The 18,188-nt window shown below is 34.3% G+C and overlaps 1 protein-coding gene and 1 long non-coding RNA gene across 7 annotated transcripts in view; one reads left to right on the top strand and one right to left on the bottom strand.

Annotated features, from left to right (window-relative positions):
* LOC127871207 (uncharacterized) overlaps positions 1-18,188 on the bottom strand; it is a 617,936-nt gene that overhangs the window by 392,681 nt on the left and 207,067 nt on the right. For 2 of the 6 annotated variants that reach the window (XM_052413951.1, XM_052413952.1), the window contains exon 2: positions 5,023-6,002. The exons of the other annotated variants lie outside the window; for them this stretch is intronic. In XM_052413951.1, the coding sequence (XP_052269911.1) occupies positions 5,023-6,002 (980 nt within the window). The remainder of the gene's footprint in view (positions 1-5,022; positions 6,003-18,188) is intronic. 6 annotated transcript variants of the gene reach the window in all.
* Positions 1-18,188, top strand: part of LOC127871217 (uncharacterized) — a 229,608-nt gene that overhangs the window by 105,137 nt on the left and 106,283 nt on the right. The gene's annotated exons all lie outside the window — the stretch shown is intronic.

Genomic DNA, 18,188 nt, shown 5'->3' with positions numbered 1-18,188 from the left:
TCTTATTGCCACTTACAGATATAATAAATTATGATAAATGAAATGCTTAACGTTGCTGAATTCTTAATTCCTGCCCTTGCTTTTCAAGAAAGAATACTTTCCAGTCAACCCATTTGGAAAGAGGTCAAATTTTCTTACACTTTCCTTTAAACAGGTTTACTAGGATATATGTGCTATCTTTAATTTTGATACATGACTAAGATTACATTTAGAACCATTCTTAATGTAATGTACATGTATCATGAAATTTGTTTAAAGTTTTATAATTCCAAGCATATTCTGAAACAGCTTGTGGTACAATAGGCCCCATATACAAATTATTCACAATATAAATTATATATTTTTTAAACAAAAATACCATAAACATTTATTATCTTAATAAGTTAACTGTACAGAGCTCCAGATAAGGTTTTGTGAAATTCTTAAATTACTACCAGATTATCAAAAGAATTCTTAACTCTAAAATTTTATTCTTAACGTTACTACTAAGTTTTGGAAAATAATTCTTATTTTTTCTAAATGACCTAAAAATAAATAATAATGGTTATTTTCATGCAAAATAATCAAAATAAACATACTAGCAACTTTATTTATACGAGTTCAACAGTGTCTTTTCAGTATTATACAATTTTATTTTTCAAATACCTTCATATGCCCAAACTGTGCTTAGATTGCATGCTTTAGATGAATTTTTACATATTTCACAATTAAAACGGGTCTCCCCTTCAATCTTTTCAACGATTAGCCACGGGACTTGTCCCTTCCACTCGTTCAATGTTTTTTTTTGTGTTTAAGTTTGGACCCGTCGTGTCACGTTTTTGTTTAGCTTTTCCGACTGTGTCGGCAACTGAACATACAATATCGTATAAGATCTTTTCTATAATGTCTTTCTAAACATTTAACTTCAGCTCATGTTGCGTACAATATGTTAAAAGCATGTTTTTGTACGCTTTGCAGTTTTTTAGGACGCTCTCTGGGCGCTGCCATTGTTTTTTGACAGATAGACTGTATACGCCGCTTTTATTGGAAAAATGCGCTTTGTTAAACAAACCCAATAACCATTCTATATAAGCACCACAAAGATCTTCAATACGCGAAAAGAACTCAATAAAAATCGATATGAACCAATGTAAAAATAATATTCGTAACTTGATTTTTTAATTCTTAATGGTACGACAAGATTTTAAAATAAATACGTAACGGACTTGAAAATAATTCGTAATCACGAAAATACGACCCTTATCTGGAGCTCTGTTGTAATTATTACAATATAATAGTAATTAGTTAATTATCACAGTTATTGTTTAATGAATAAACTTGACTCCAATCAATATTTATTGTTGTTTTGATTGAAAAGAGACTCAAAAATATGCTATTGGTATGGTACTGTTTGTTGAAAAATAAATAAAGCTGAACATGAGGGATTAAACATTAAAAGTCAAGTTGTGTTTTCCTTTTTATTTTAATCATTTATTATTTATGGAAAAGTATGCAAGTGTATGAAAGAAACAAGAGATGTGTTCATCAGAAACACAATGCCCCCTAGTGCACCGCTTTGAATTAAAAAAAAAATAATTTTTACCTTTGACCTTGAAGGATGACCTTGACCTTGAGACTTCCACCACTCAAAAAGTGCAGCTTCATGAGAAGGCTGCTTTGAAATATATTTTTTTACCTTTGACCTCGAAGGATGACCTTGACCTTGAACTTCCACCACTCAAAATGTGCAGCTTCATGATAACGCTGCTTAGATTAAAAAAAAAATGACCTTGAAGGATGACCTTGACCTCGAAGGATGACCTTGGCCTTGAACTTCCACCACTCAAAATGTGCAGCTTCATGATAACGCAGCTTTGTATTTTTGTTTGACCTTGAAGGTTGACCTTGACCTTGAAGGATGACCTTGACCTTGAACTTTCACCACTCAAAATGTGCAGCTTCATGAGAATGCCCCTTTGAATTTTTTTTGTTTTTTTTTACCTTGAAGGATGACCTTGACCTTGAACTTCCACTACTCAAAATGTGCAGCTTCATGAGATACACATGCATGCAAAATATCAATGCTATCTTCAATATTAAAAAAGTTATGACCGATGTTAAAGTTTTCGGACGGACAGACGCCATATATTTGACATTTTACCTTGAAGGATGACCTTCACCTTCACCTTTCACCACTCAAAATGTTCAGCTCCATGAGATACGCATGCATGCCAAATATGAAGTTGCTATTTTCAATATTTCAAAAGTTATTGCAAAACTTAACTATCTTAAAGTTTGAAATTTTTTACCTTTGACCTTAAAGGATGACCTTGACCTTTCACTTCTCAAAATGTGCAGCTCCATGAGATACACATGCATGCCAAATATCAAGTTGCTTTGTTCAATATTTCAAAAGTTATTGCAAAACTTTACTATATTAAAGTTTTAAATTTTTGACATTAGACCTTGAAGGATGACCTTGACCTTTCACCACTCAAAATGTGCAGCTCCATGAGATACACATGCATGCCAAATACCAAGTTGCTATGTTCAATATGTCAAAAGTTATTGCAAAACTTTACTATGTAAAGTTTTAAATTTTTGACCTTTGACCTTGACCTTTTACCACTCAAAATTTGCAGCTCCATGAGATACACGTGCATGCCAAATATCAAGTTGCTATGTTCAATATTTCAAAAGTTATTGCAAAACTTTACTTTATAAAAGTTTGAATTTTTTTACCTTTGACCTTGAAGGATGACCTTGACCTTTCACCACTCAAAATGTGCAGCTCCATGAGATACACATACATGCCAAATATCAAGTTGCTATGTTCAATCTTTCAAAAGTTATTGCAAAACTTTACTGTAAGGTTAAAGTTTTGGGACAGAATGACAGACAGAAAGACAGGCCAAAAACAATATTCCCCCGATCATTCGATCCGGGGGCATAAAAAGTATTAATTAAGGACATTCGAATTTACACCCCACCATCCCATTTTCTCGTATTGCTTTCTATTATTAAACTCATCCTCTACACTTGCGAAGAATACCTAAAAAATCCTGTTATATGTAATCAAGTTTGTTTAAATGTGTGTACTTTGATGCATTGCTGAACCTTCTGAATATCCTGAATAACGATATTGACATTGAACAAAACAAGGACATGCACTACTGTATCAGCAATGCAGATCTTTTTCCAGAAATTTGCACAGGAGAAAATATGTGATTTACAGTGTACTGGGTTACTCCTTTGAATTAATTTCATGTTAGGCACTGTACTTAAGAAAGTGCAATAATTGAACAAATATAAGTAAACTAATCAGCCTTTAAAAACCGGATGAATCTTTAATGTCTTTCATGATATTGAAGAATTACAGCAACACAAATTGGTGAGATAAAGTAATAAATTAAAGATTCAGGCACTAAGGTGCTTAAAGAGCCGGGGAAAAGGCATGAGTATTACAAGTATTGCAATTTATTATTTAGTTAAAAGATCATGTAAAGAATTGAATTTATGTTATAGCAACATAATTTGATTCTGTGAAGTTTTGATACTATTCTTCTTTGACAGATTGTCATATTTCTCTTATATAATTTTGTATTTGTAAACATATTCCTGAATGAACTTGTAAGTGTATGATAGATGCTTCCAGTTGTCCCCTTTCAGGATAAGCATGGGACAATGAAATGTATGTTGTTAAAACAACAATAACAAAACAACTGTACTGATGTTGGCCTGCAATTTATTTTAAGATGTGTATTTTACCATAGAATTAGTTTGAGTAAACATCTTCAGGGTCTATGTGTACCAAACTGGCATTGCATTGGTAAAACATCAACAGACTGTTTACTTTGGTCAATATTTATATTCAACATTTCTCATTCACTCAAAATCTTGTCAAAGCAGCAACTACTTATTGATGCTTCTGTATATTATTTTCTAATACAGATATACAGCTTTGACTCATTGTTAATATTGCAATATATTCATTTAGTTAAATATGTGCATAAATAAAATTTAATAGCATATGCACCCAGTTGTAAACTTCAAATACTATCAGATAAAGCAAAGCCGATGGGTTGGCCATTTTGAATATGCGACTATAATCATGTGACTAAAAGTCACGTGCGGTAGAAAGTAGTCCGTGAGCCCACGACAGAGGTGAATGTAATGAACCGTAGTGCAAGAGAGTGCTAGAAGGAGTGCTGTATTCGAAGAAGGACCCGGTCATTTAATTTTGTCAGTGGACATTCAAAATAAACAACACAACACTGAACTATGACCAAACACAACACTCTCACACAGTATTATAAAGAAGATATTTAAAACAAAAAATCAGTTAAAAAACATCATAATGTATTTATCGTAAAATCAAGAAAATAAAGTTAACTGGTATGAAACTGCTGTTAAAACAATTTTTCTTTCAGAAACTGATAGTCAAGTGTGACAGTGACAGAAGAATATCAATCAATATTTAAAATAAACCCACATTAGTGAGGTGAATGAATCAATGAAAAACTTGACAGGAACGTAATAAATGTTGGGAATCAATTGAATAATGCAACAGGCACCGTTTTAAAAGCAGAAAGCTTAATTATCAGTGGTGCTTAACTTTTACTGATGAAGAGCTTTTGGTTGCAAAGTTATATGGCAATACAGCATTAAAATACTAATGTACACAAACTAGTATATAAGTATATCAATCAATAAAGAAATAACTGTATATGTAAATTGAAATGAACAGTAAATATTACGATTTCAGAGATCTGAGATGCATAACTTGTTTTCGTTTGGTTCGTTTACTTGTTACCCGATACCTACCTGAATGCGAGACAACTCTTGTTTGCCCTTAGTTTGGAAAAGACCAAATATTTGTTGTTAGAAAAAAATCGGTCCATTTAGTCGATAACAAAATTCCCCAATGTGCCATTTTATTGATTTTAAAAATATCAATTTGACCAGACTCTTTTTACTCAAATACCTAGAAAATCTCTGTACATATCACACATGTTATTAGGATGAATCCACCATGATTCTTACCTGTTACATAAGCTGATGTATCTTGATAGAGTCTGCAGACCAGTTTGCCACTCGATTTGTACTTGTACAGAGCAGTACCAGAGCAGATATATAGGTCACCCTGATTGTGGGCAATGCCTGTACATTCATGTTGTAACTTAAGCTTCCTGCTTTTGGCAAGCTGGCTCTGGCTTACTGTGATAAACTGGACCTCATCATGCACAGCCACTGCAACCTCAGTGGGTGTGAGAAGACACATGTCCAGTTGCATAATTTTATATTCAACCCTGAAATTCAAGTGACTCACCACATGGTACTGCTGGTTCAGAAGCTTTACTCTCTTATTAAAAGAGTCTGCAACCAGGACCTGTCCATTTGGGAGAGCACATACTGCTGTGATCCAGCATTCGTATGAATCACTTGGCATTTTCACATTGTGCACAGACTTCCCATTCACAGTGAAAACATGATTTGGAAAGTTCTCTTTTAAAAATATATCAGATTGTTGTATATTTTCCAGACATTTTGTACTGGCAATAAAAGAGAGTTCAGGTTTATCCAGTACTTTCGGTATGGCTACATGGAGATGGAACAATTCATAGTGAAGCCTGATGCAGCTGTTTCTCACAACCTTGATAGGAGCTTGTTTCAGGTTTAGCTCTTCTTTCTTCTCCTTAATAGTGCTTTTCTTAAAATCTGCTAATAAATATTTGATTTCCTCACGCATTTCACTTATAGGGTATTGCATATGTTCATGTGTTGTATTAACTGTGCTGGTTTCACATTCGCGTAAATACGATACTATATTCACACGCAAACCATCCACAATAAGCCTCTCATGCTCTTTGTATGAAACCTTAAGAGACATCATTCTGTCCTCCTGATACGTCTGACATTGTTTCAGTTGTGAAAGAGTATTTTCAGTTCTGACAGACAGCTTCTTGAAGTTGGTTGACTTCCCGCTGGCAGCCTGAGGTAATGGAGTTACTTGTAAGCATAGTCTGAAAAACAACCACACATGAGACAGTAAGTGATTGAATAGTAATCAAATGACCAATAACCAACTGTTTACCCCGAAACAATATTAATTATTATACAAATTTAAAGGGGCATTTTAACAAAAAAATATTAAGGCACATACAATAACAATGTATGATATATCAATTCACATGTGACTTTTTTAGATGCAATACTATATTGATTATTATTAAAATAAAAATATATAAATAACAAGGGCTGTTTGTAAAACATGCATGCCCCCCATATGGGCTGTCCGTTGTAGTGGCAGCCATTGTGTGAATACGTTTCTTGTCACTGTGACCTTGACCTTTGACCTAGTGACCTGAAAATCAATAGGAGTCATCTGCGAGTCATGATCAATGTACCTATGAAGTGTCATGATCCTAGGCAAAAGCGTTCTTTAGTTATCATCCGGAAACAATTTTACTGTTTCGGGTCACCATGACCTTGACCTTTGACATAGTGACCTGAAAATCAATATGGGTCATCTGTGAGTCATGATCAATGTACCTATGAAGTTTCATGATCCTAGGCGTAAGCGTTCTTGAATGATCATCCGGAAACCATTTAACTATTTCGGGTCACTGTGACCTTGACCTTTGACCTAGTGACCTCAAAATCAATAGGGGTCATCTGCAAGTCATGTTCAATCTACCAATGAAGTTTCATGATCCTAGGCATATGAGTTCTTGAGTTATCATCCGCAAACCATTTTACTATTTCGGGTCACCGAGACCTTGACCTTTGACCTAGTGACCTGAAAATCAACAGGGGTCATCTGCGAGTCATGATCTAGCTACCTATGAAGTTTCATAATCCTAGGCATATGCGTTCTTCAGTTATCATCCGGAAACCATTTTACTATTTTGGGTCACCGTGACCTTGAACTTTGACCTACTGACCTAAAAATCAATAGGGGTCATTTGCGAGTCATGATCTATCTACCTATGAAGTTTCATGATCCTAGGCATATGCGTTCTTGAGTTATCATCCGGAAACCATTTTACTATTTTGAGTCACCGTGACCTTGACCTAGTGACCTCAAAATCAATAGGGGTCATCTGCGAGTCATGATCAATGTACCTATGAAGTTTTATGATCCTAGACCCAAGCGTTCTTGAGTTATCATCCGGAAACCACCTGGTGGACAGACCGACCGACAGACCGACCGACAAACATGTGCAAAGCAATATACCCCCTCTTCTTCGAAGGGGGGCATAAAAATGTATCTATCTACTGTGTGTTTGGGAAATAATGCAAACCGCATTGAACAACAAATTGTGCATTTATTCATTATACTGATATTACAACTCTTTAATAATGTCATTACTAGAATGCATGTGTATAACATAAAGTTATGTATATTTAACTCATCATTATTATACTGATTAAAGTGCCACAGGACAAAGTGTGTTTATATTAAGACATTCAGTGTTTTCAGTGTTTCAAATTGAAATAATTTTTATGAAATGGCAATCTAAGTATAAAATAAAATATGTGTTTGCATAAGCAGTTAATATGTGTTTTTTACTATAATATTTTTCTTTCTTTTAAGGTTATAAATTATGAGAAATTAATTCCTCTTTACTAATTGCTTTCTTGCATAAATTGGCATCAGCTTCATTAATAAATAGATGAAGAATGATGTGATAATTCATACTTATTGTTAAATACTGTAAAAATTAACAATGGACTAGCACATACACACATACACTCAACCATTTCAACACAAATCACAAGTATATTGACAAATATTGAAACTCCATTATTTTTAATCAAGAGGTAAATTCTTATTACCGTCTAATGTAAAGCAATGGACAAATTTCAAGTGATTATTCAAAAGTATAATTTTCCCCCTTGGTGCAAAAAGGTATCATATGACATTGAAATGAGAAGGCACATAGCAATTTTTGCACCAACATGGCAAATTGATCTTGAATTTAAACATGTTATCATTTATGAAACCATTTCTTTGAATATAATAGTTTCAAAATGTTTAGCTCCCATCATAATTGGTTGCATACCGGTAATAGCCCACTCTTGACTTTCTTCTGAGTATAAAGAATGTAGGCATCATGTCATATTATAATTAAACAAAAAACATAGTATGAATAAAGAAAGCCATCATGGCCCTTAAAGGGGCTGTCAACCACGGCAACGAAGAAAATCAAAGTTGTAAAATACTGCATTTTTTTACAATTAGTAGTTTATATTGATTTAAAAAAATCACAACTGGTATATTACATAACTTGAAAAAAGTTCATATTTTCAGTATATTAAGTAATACAATTTCGCGATGTGAAATCAAAAGTACATCGGGAAAATTTGTGACATAACGATATACACACTACAAATAAGTATATTGATAATTTTATACATAAAATATATACAATTCACTACGCATGCATAATTTGCATTCCTGGGTTTACCACATGACGATGATGTTCAATCTACTGGCGTTATTTATATTTTTGCCTGGTAGTTACCTGGTAGACATACCCAGTAAAATTTATTACCGAATATACTGAAAATATGAAAATTTAACAACTTAGTTCAAGTAATGTAATATACCTGTCGTGCTATTATAATTCAGGGGTGGCGAAATCAAATGTCCGAGTTGCCCGAGTCGTACATTTGCTTGTCTGGGCAACTGACTTTTTTCAATTAAGTTGTCCGTGGACAACAAGTTTTTTAAAATTCGCGTCCAGGTATACAAAATACATTGTATTAAAGCCGTAATTAAGTTTTACAAAACCAGATGTTGACACGCGATTACATTGTCAGTGCTATTTGCGGAGCAATCAAGATAAAATACGTGCACTTTCCTGCACAGTGATCTTCCTTATTCTATAAGAGACAGGGAGCATGCCGCATTTTCAGCATTCGGCCCGACTGTTAGACATGTGTACAGACTTGTTTCTTTATTTTTACAATCAGACGGAAATAAAAAGTATCAATCTAAGATAATCAAAACACGGTCTACCTTGTTATTTAAGACGACTTTAATGGTAAAGATGAAACTTTTTTTTTAATCTTCAACAACGGACCAGAAACCCGAAGCTTTGAGCAGCCCACCTCCCAAAAAACTAAGAAAGATTATGATAAAAAATATGATCTAAGTAAACGCACCAGAACTTTTCAAGAAACTTGGCTAACAGATTTTCAATGGTTATATAATCAAATTGCTACCAGTAGCGGAGCCTCAGTCTGATTAGGTCCACATATTGGACTAGTTTAATTTGTTAAGATTACAATGTACTTATGTTCAGCACATTTGCAAGATTTAAAGTTTGAGAAAGTCTTTATATTGTTTATAATATACTGCTATAATGAATGTACCATTGAAATACAATTATAAACAAAACAAGCAAATCATACTCATTTTGATATATTCCACATTATTTAACATTAATCAATAAATGCGTTTATAATTTATATAAACATTAACGGACAAGTGTAGTTCAGCAACGGGCAAGTTAAATTTCCTAAATGGTTGTCGGTGGACAAGTATAGTTTTTGACGATGCTGGAACAACGTCGTTTAAGGTTTGATAACCAGTAAAAAAATTCTTCACAATGGGAACCTATGTAAAAGACCGAGCCAGTCCGATTGAGATAACTCGATTTTTCAGTTACTTCCCTTGGCATTCGCCACTGCGTAGGAGATTGCTCGTTGATTTTCATTGATAACATTCTCCTAGCAGAGTTGTCGTTCGTGTTGATAAAGGTAAATATTAATAGAACAGCATATCCTGGGGAAATAGATTCAATAAGTGTATCAGAACGTTAATTTAAAATTAGTAATTTTACATCCATTTTATTTTTATGGACCAATGAAACAACTATATATTTTCTCTATTTTGTTTGATATTTGTTCTCGATTTAGTAAATAAATTGCGAATAAAACATGTAATATTAACTTTTTACGTGATCACAAAACTAAAGAATGCGAACAATTTCGAACCTGCAAATTGTAAACGCTGCACTGCTATGATATATATAGATATAACAACATTTCTTTGCGTAATTGTCTGTCCCGCTAGCGCAGTGGTAAGGACGTTCGCTTTTTCACCTTTACGACACCGGTTCGATTCCCGCTTCCGGCGCAATGTTATATTTTGTATGTTTTGTGGTCACCATTCCGGACAGGTGTTTTTTTCCGGATAATCTCATCCCCCCCGCAGCATTTGACCATATAAAAAATTAAAAAAGTATTTCAGTACAAAACAAATAGCTGGAAATTGCAGCTATCATTCAAAATTCGTCCCAACTGTCGTCAATCTAATCTTATTAGGTAGGAATGCTGGACACACTCTGGGTCCCAACATTATGCAGCCTCAGCGCGGAGGTAACTCATTACCTTGGAAAAACACAAATACACAGACTGGGTGCAGCCTAGGCGCGTATAGACTCAAACAAGGCAACAAACTCAAGTGCGGGCACAATCATTAAAAATTTACATACTGTGAAACCATTTATTTTCGACAGCACAAAATTTCGGCATTTTTGCAAAAATGACGATTTCGTCAGCACTTAAATTCGCCGATTTCTGATTTTGAATTTTTAAAAAAATGCGTCAGTCACTATCCGATTTGTGTGAAATACATATTCGCGATCAATCGCAGTTGCGAAAAATCGTGGTACAAATGCGGGAACACACTTGATAATCACTGCAGGAGGTGGGGCCTGTTTGTCACATGCCAATTAACTAGTCTTTTGTTATCAAGGGACAGTAATGGACCCTCTTAATGTATGCCATTCACATGTTCATTGTTATGATTAGCGGACAAGTGGGATCGAATAACCGTTAACGAGTGTTTGTAACAACGAAGCCAATTGCCAATTAGTCTTAAAGCTGGACTGATTTAAAAAAAATTGTCCATGTTGTGTTGATGAAACAATGTTGTTTCCTGTTTTTTTGCTCTCTAAATGAAATGAAGTATTTTTTTGCAAGCAAATCAAACTAGTCACTTTTGTTTATTTTCTTGGGTATGTGTTCTAGTTGGTATGATTTTTATTAAAATGCTGTCAATACCATTTTAAAACTGTTTGTGTTATACGAAAGAGGTTCCAGTTTCTTAAGTGTTTTTTTTTCAAATAAAATGCTTTTTTATTCTGATATCAACATTAAAATTATAAACTCTATGTGTGTGTTTGTTCTTTAAAAGTAAACTACCGGTATATAAATCAATAATGTCAATAATTTAAAAATAAATAAATTGATACATATAAAATAGTAATAAGTGTGGTTAAACGCAAACAATCGAACAACAAACAGCAATTAAAATATTCTTTATTAATTTGTGATAAATACGCATGTTGATCACACATCGTCATCTTTTCATTTGGTTTATTATCTTTCATCGGCATTCGCTGCGTGATGGCTAATATGCAACACCCCTGAAAAACACAATGCACCTAATGGGTAATAAAGTTATAAACAATTAGCGCTAATTCATTACCATTCTACATAAACGAAGTCAACGCATTCGATACAGCTGTACTGCACACGCGTTTTAAAGAAGTGTAACGTGTCAGTTAAGTACCTTGTGTAATCTACATCCCTTTGTGTCAAAACCGGATTAATCTTGATTACGAAACAGCAGTGAATGTGTGCATGGATTATGTTGGAATTTAATGCCTCATGTCTACGGTAAAGTTTAAAATATTGTTCAACTAAGTGTTTGTTTTTGTTCAAACATAGAGCATGATTGTTCGTTAGGATCTTAAATTCGCCGATCGGTCGACTGACGAAATTTATGAAAATTAATGCCTGACGATTAATAATGGTTTCACAGTATTGAATACGATATTCTAACAGAAATTACACAACCACCTAAGTGTACATACCATATTTGATATTTCGTTCGATTGTAAGATTTCAGCATATACATGTATAAGGTCATTTTGCTATTAGTTAACTTATCCATATGTTCGTGGGCGAACTCGGATAGTCAAGTGCTCATACGATTGAGCTCACATGGTCCGGCTATGTGCTCATACCTACTTTCGAGAATCATCATGAAGGTATTGCCATACTTAATGAACAAGAATGTGACCCGCCTCCCAGTTTCGTTCAATGGGTCAAGTTACCCACGGGTACTACTTCCCCGTACCCCTAAACTTTTTTTCGTACCAAAAATGTTTCGTACGCAAATTTTTTTCGTACCAAATTTTTTTTCGTAACCAAAATTTTCGTACCCAAATTTTTTATCCTACCCTAATGTTCGTATCAACATACACAATTGTGGTGATATAGATAGACTTAAATTGATGTTTTATATCCTTCCTCTTCAAAAGCATCGTCACAGCAGTACTGTCAGTACTTTGATTTGAGATTTCGCCACCCCTGTAATCAATATAAACTTATAATGCTAAAAACATACGGTATTTTACAACTTTTCTTTTATTCGTCGTCGTGGTTGACAGTCCCTTTAAGGGCTAATCTGAGTTCCTGGACATGAATTGAAGGCTTCAACTGGTGGTCTATTGTTTGACCCCACTAGAGTGTTAAGAATTTAGTTTGAGATTTGACTTGGTGACAATGTTTCTAGACGCATGTTATCCACTTTCAGACTTGGCCTAGATATTGTCAAGATACCGGTACACATTCTGAGTTTTTTCCAGAATGAGTCATGAAATATGGTCTCTGTAGTTGCACAAAGGATTTTCTTATTGTTCATCTGGTAAACTACTTTCAACACACAAATGACACAAAATTTGAACTCGGCCTTGACATATATTCAGGAAGCAGGATCACATGACTTTAAAGGGTTCACTAATTCATGTCAATGGATGTAAACACACCGGTAAGTGATGCTTTTTTTCACTAATTCATGTCAATGGATGTAAACACACAGGTAAGTGATGCTTTTTTCAAATAACTTTAAAATCATTTTTTTAAAGAATTTCAAACAGCGCATACACGACAGTTTTATATATGGTTTATGACAGTGTGAAAAACATTGGAATTACTTTATTTAATAAGCCTTTGTTATTGGTCAAACATATGATGAGTAATGAATTCATATACACGGCTGTGCTGCATGCAACGTGAAATCTTCGCACCAATTTCAGGCGTATTCAATAATGAAGTTTTGCATGCACCGGCCGCGCACATGAATCAGATTCATATTTGGCCTTAATACTGTCTAGATAAACATTCTAACAAAGTTTAAAGTTTAATTGATAATATATTAACATGTGAATCTAAAGTGGTAACAAAGACGGTACAAAACGGACACCTAACACTACAGCCACACACCGAACTACACCGAAAAGGGTGATTACAATTATAGCACTTCCTGGTATGGTATTTAAAACAGCCCCAACATCTGGTGGTCATTTAAAAAAATTGTTTAATGTTTATGCAGAACAGATATTATGACAGCACACTTTATCAATGTTTTGAGCAAGTTTCATTAGAAGTGGGTCACACATATGACTTTTTGAGTGAAAAAAAAGATACATGTAATTTTACTGTAGCATTATAAGCAAAACTACCTGCAGCATTGAAGACATGTTTATAAATTGACTTTAATCATATCTTATTTTGTGGAGAAATAACTCGAATAAATGTTCAGCAAGTTTCTAGGATATTGAGGAAACATATAATACTTCTACTGTTTTTTAAATATTTTCTTTAAATACAACCTAGTCATCTAGCTTTGAACTCAACCTTGAAATCATTTGGACAAATGATATTACTTCAAAAGTTTTCAAATCGGCCGAGATATCATTGAAACAAATGCTTTCACGAGCATTATAAAATCAATTTGACCTATAGAGTTTTTATAAGATTTGTAATCATGCAGTTTTACATAGTGACTTAAACACAGTATTATGTGAAGTTGGAATAAGACATCAATTTGAGGAATAAATTGTGTTTTTTCAACAGTGCATAATACGCAGCTTTACAAGTTGTATTTATTGAGTTTTACAAAATATAATTAAAATATAAACGTGCATATATAACATCATTTAAATTTATTTTACTACAAAACTGGATTTTTTATTGATTTTTTAAAAATCCTAATAAAATGAAACTGTGTCCATGCGGCGCATGAACACAGTTTAAAAATGCAGTTAAAATTATTTAAAAAAAATCACTGTTAATGAAAGAGTCATAGAAAATTGCTTATTAAGCTTGAAGTATAGATAAAATAATACAAAAATAAAATCAGATCATGAAATGAATAGTTTTGTTTGAGAAAATCATCAAAATGATGCCCATTTCCAGTTTGATGTCTTATTCCCAATTCACATAATACATTGTTCTTAGTTTTTCACCCCACTTATCATTTATGATCTAGTCTGAGATATGAATGGGACAAATGTTCTTACCAAATGTCATGAAAAAAATATGCAACAAATGTTATCTACAAGTATGTCAACAAACCTTTTCTTCAATTTTACCTAGTGATCTAGTTTTACATCCAACATGACCAGTTTTGAACTCCACTGATATCATTTGAACAAAATTAAATGTTATTACCAAGTTTCATGAAGATGGACTATACATGTGAGTAATGTGCTTTGTACAAATGAATGATTTTTTTTTACTAATAACATGAATAATTATTGTCAGTTTGTATTTATTTGTATAAAATATTTGTATAATTTTATGTCGCTGGGGGCCTAAATTGCTCTACTGCTAAAACACTGTGCAAGATGAAAGCATAAGATGGAAACTATGAACTTAATCGCGCAAACAAGGAGAATTTTTCTCAAATTCAAGGGGAGATTATTGTGTACTTATATCTCCGATACTGCTCATATTCAATAGGGTTCAAGTCCTCATTGATTTTAAAGATACTGTGCAAATTTGGAAATAATTGGATGAAAAATGTGGAATTAATTACGTAAACAAGCGGATTTCAAAATTTTCTCACATTCAAGGGGAAGTCATTCTGGACTTATTGCTTCTATATTGCTCTTTTTAAACAGGGGCTGTTTGTAAAACATGCCCAATATGGGATGTCAGTTGTAGTGGCAGCATTGTGTGAATACTTTTTTGTCATTGTGACCTTGACCTTTGACCTAGTGACCTGAAAAATCATAAGGGGTCATCTGCCAGTCATGATCAATGTACCTATGAAGTTTCATGATCCTAGGGGTAAGCAATCTTGAGTTATCATCCGGAAACCTTTTTAATGTTTCGAGTCACTGTGACCTTGACCTTTGACCTAGTGACCTGAAAATCAATAGCGGTCATCTGCCAGTCATGATCAATGTACCTATGAAGTTGCATGATCCTAGGCCTAAGCATTATTGAGTTATCATCCGGAAACCATTTTACTATTTCGAGTCACTGTGACCTTCACCTTTGACCTGGTGACCTGAAAATCAATGGGGGTCATCTGCCAGTCATGATCAATGTACCTATGAAGTTTCTAGATCCTAGGCCTAAGCGTTCTTGAGTTATCATCTGGAAACCATCTGGTGGACGGACTGACAGACAGACCGACCGACGGACCGACATGTGCAAAACAATAATCCCCCTTTTCTTCGAAGGGGGGCATAAAAATATTCTGAAAAAGTTTAATGAAGATGGGACAAACCAGACATTCCCAAAAGTATTTAAAGGTCACACGACATTGGGTCCTGATGACTTCAAAAAATGTACAACCGGACTGGGATTCATAAGACCTATACATCACGTCATCAACTCAAATTTATTGACATAATGATAATTGGAACAAGAGCTGTCACCATAGGATGACATATGCCTATAAACGCTTTGATAGAAGTTATGAGCATTTTTCGAAACATAAACCCAGATTTCAAAACCTAAATGCAGACCCTAAGTTCAAGGTCAAGGTCACAGGGGTCAAAATGTTGTGGCGAATGAAAAGGCCTTGTCCATATACACATGCATACCAAATATGAAGGTTACATCTGAAGCGACATAGAAGTAATGAGCATTTTTCGAAACCTAAACGCAAAGTGTGACGGACAGACAGACAGACAGTGCGATCACTATATGCCCTCCTCCGGGGGTATAAAAATGAAATGAAAAACAAGAGGGCCATGATGGCCCTGAATCGCTCACCTGACTAACCTTGCTTCATGAACTTAAATTTTATTAGACCCATATACAATCCCAAGCCAAATTTTATTAATTAATACATTCTGACAAAATTTCATTAAGACGTGATGAAAACTGTGACCTCTCTCATCTACACAAGGTTTTACTAGAATTTGCCCGGTGACCTAATTTTTGACCCCAGATGACCCATATATGATCCAAAATCAGATATTATCAAGATAAACATTCTGACCATATTTCATTAAGATCATATGAAAACTATGACCTCTATTGTCTTCACAAAGTTTTTCTATGATTTGACCTAGTTTTTGACCCCAGATGACCCTAATACAATCCCAACCCAGATTTCATCAAGATTAATATTTTGGCCAAATTTCATAAAGATTTAATGAAAACTGTGACCTCTACTGTCTACAAAAGTTTGTTTTTTTAATCTGACCTAGTTTTTGACCCTAGATGACCCAAAGTCAATCCCAATCCAGATTTTAACAAGACAAACATTCTGACTATATTTCAATAAAATCTGATGAAAACTGTGACCTCTATAGTCTACACAAGGTTTTTCTATTATTTGACCTAGTGCCTAGTTGCTGACCCCAGATGACCCAAATACAATCCAAACAGGGCTCCTCTTGCCCAAAAATTTCTGTGGCCAACATTTTAGCCAAATGGAATTTTGTGTAGCCAAATTTTAGAAACTGTAGCCAAAGTTTTAGCAAAGCATTTGCAGGGGTCAAAGTTGGATATTTTGAAAATTCTGAACTTAAAGCTGGGGGCCAGGGGGGCCGCAGGGCCCTCGGTGGGTCCAGGGGACAAGGGGGCCAGAGGCCCCCAGAAGCTCCTGGATTCGACACATTTAAAGGGTGCCTGTACCTGTTCTGGTAATTCTATTTTCTTAAAAAAACAACATACACATATATTTAAAAATCTTCATGTATTTGATAAGGAAAACACAAAACTTAGTCAAAAGGCAATTCATTCACATGCACCCTCTGTCTGGCATGGACTCGACTGCAGGTGTTGCTTTTGAAGAACCAGATAAAACCTGTAACAGTGGTTACAAATTATATTTTTCACACATACTTTAAAAAAGTCAATAATACATGTTTAATTAATGCAGAATCAAATGTCACCATTTATATTCACAGAATCATGCTGCCAGAAGCCTCCACATACACCTAAGAAAATTGGGTATGGTGGCTTCTGCTAAACAGTTAAAATTGAAAATTTCAGCATGGGTTCCCCTAGTTTTTATCCCAATCGTTGTTTAAATGCTAAATAATTGTATCCTGGTGTGACCCAAATTTGACGATGTAACGGTTACAGGAAGCAATATTTAGCAAATAATTTAAGAAATAATGAATGTTTAATAGCACAAAATAATAATTTTAAACTTGGCTGTATTACTTTGAAATGATTCCAAGACAATAATCATCCATTTAATCGATAAAAATAGAACATCGTCGAATTAAGGTGTCTGCGAATTTGGATTACGGTAGGTTGCCCATATTTGTTTTACAAAAGTAAAAAAAAAAACATTTCTTGCTGCTGGGCTCATATGTTGGGGACAATAAAACATTTTATTTAACTAAAAATGACCTGTCCCAGTCAGCAAAAATGGCGTATTTGATCGTATTTTCAATTACTGTTAAAATTCTTTTCCTGATTTATGCTTTATTCAAAGGTCAAAATGTTTTAAAAGCTCACAATCAATGAATCATACGTTATTAATAAAAAAAAATTGGCAAATTTGCTAGATCTATCTTGCCGATTTTTGATGCAAAACAACCTAACCAGTAAACTTTAGCAACAGAAAATACAACCAAATTCGGGGTGTTAGTTTAAAAAAATAAAAACCCTACCTGGTTGGTCTTGATGGTTCTTATATTCTTTATGTGATAAGGGCCCTCTGCGTGGAGACGCAATGCCTTCTTCCCACAAGACTGATAATTTAGGGTTTTCTTACAAACTTCTCAAACCGCTTTTCCACAAGCTTCCACTTTTCTCAACCAGTTCACTACCCGCCCGTAGACTACAGCTGGGAATGGCCACCCATTATAAACTGTACGCTGAAGTTTCTTTAGCTACCAACAGGCAAGTATCTCGTTGCCATTTTTCTC

The sequence above is a fragment of the Dreissena polymorpha genome, chromosome 3, assembly GCF_020536995.1.
Source record: "Dreissena polymorpha isolate Duluth1 chromosome 3, UMN_Dpol_1.0, whole genome shotgun sequence".
NCBI lineage: Eukaryota > Metazoa > Mollusca > Bivalvia > Myida > Dreissenidae > Dreissena > Dreissena polymorpha.
The sequence above is the reverse complement of the archived record's forward strand: the minus strand, read 5'-3'. Positions and strand labels throughout refer to the sequence as shown.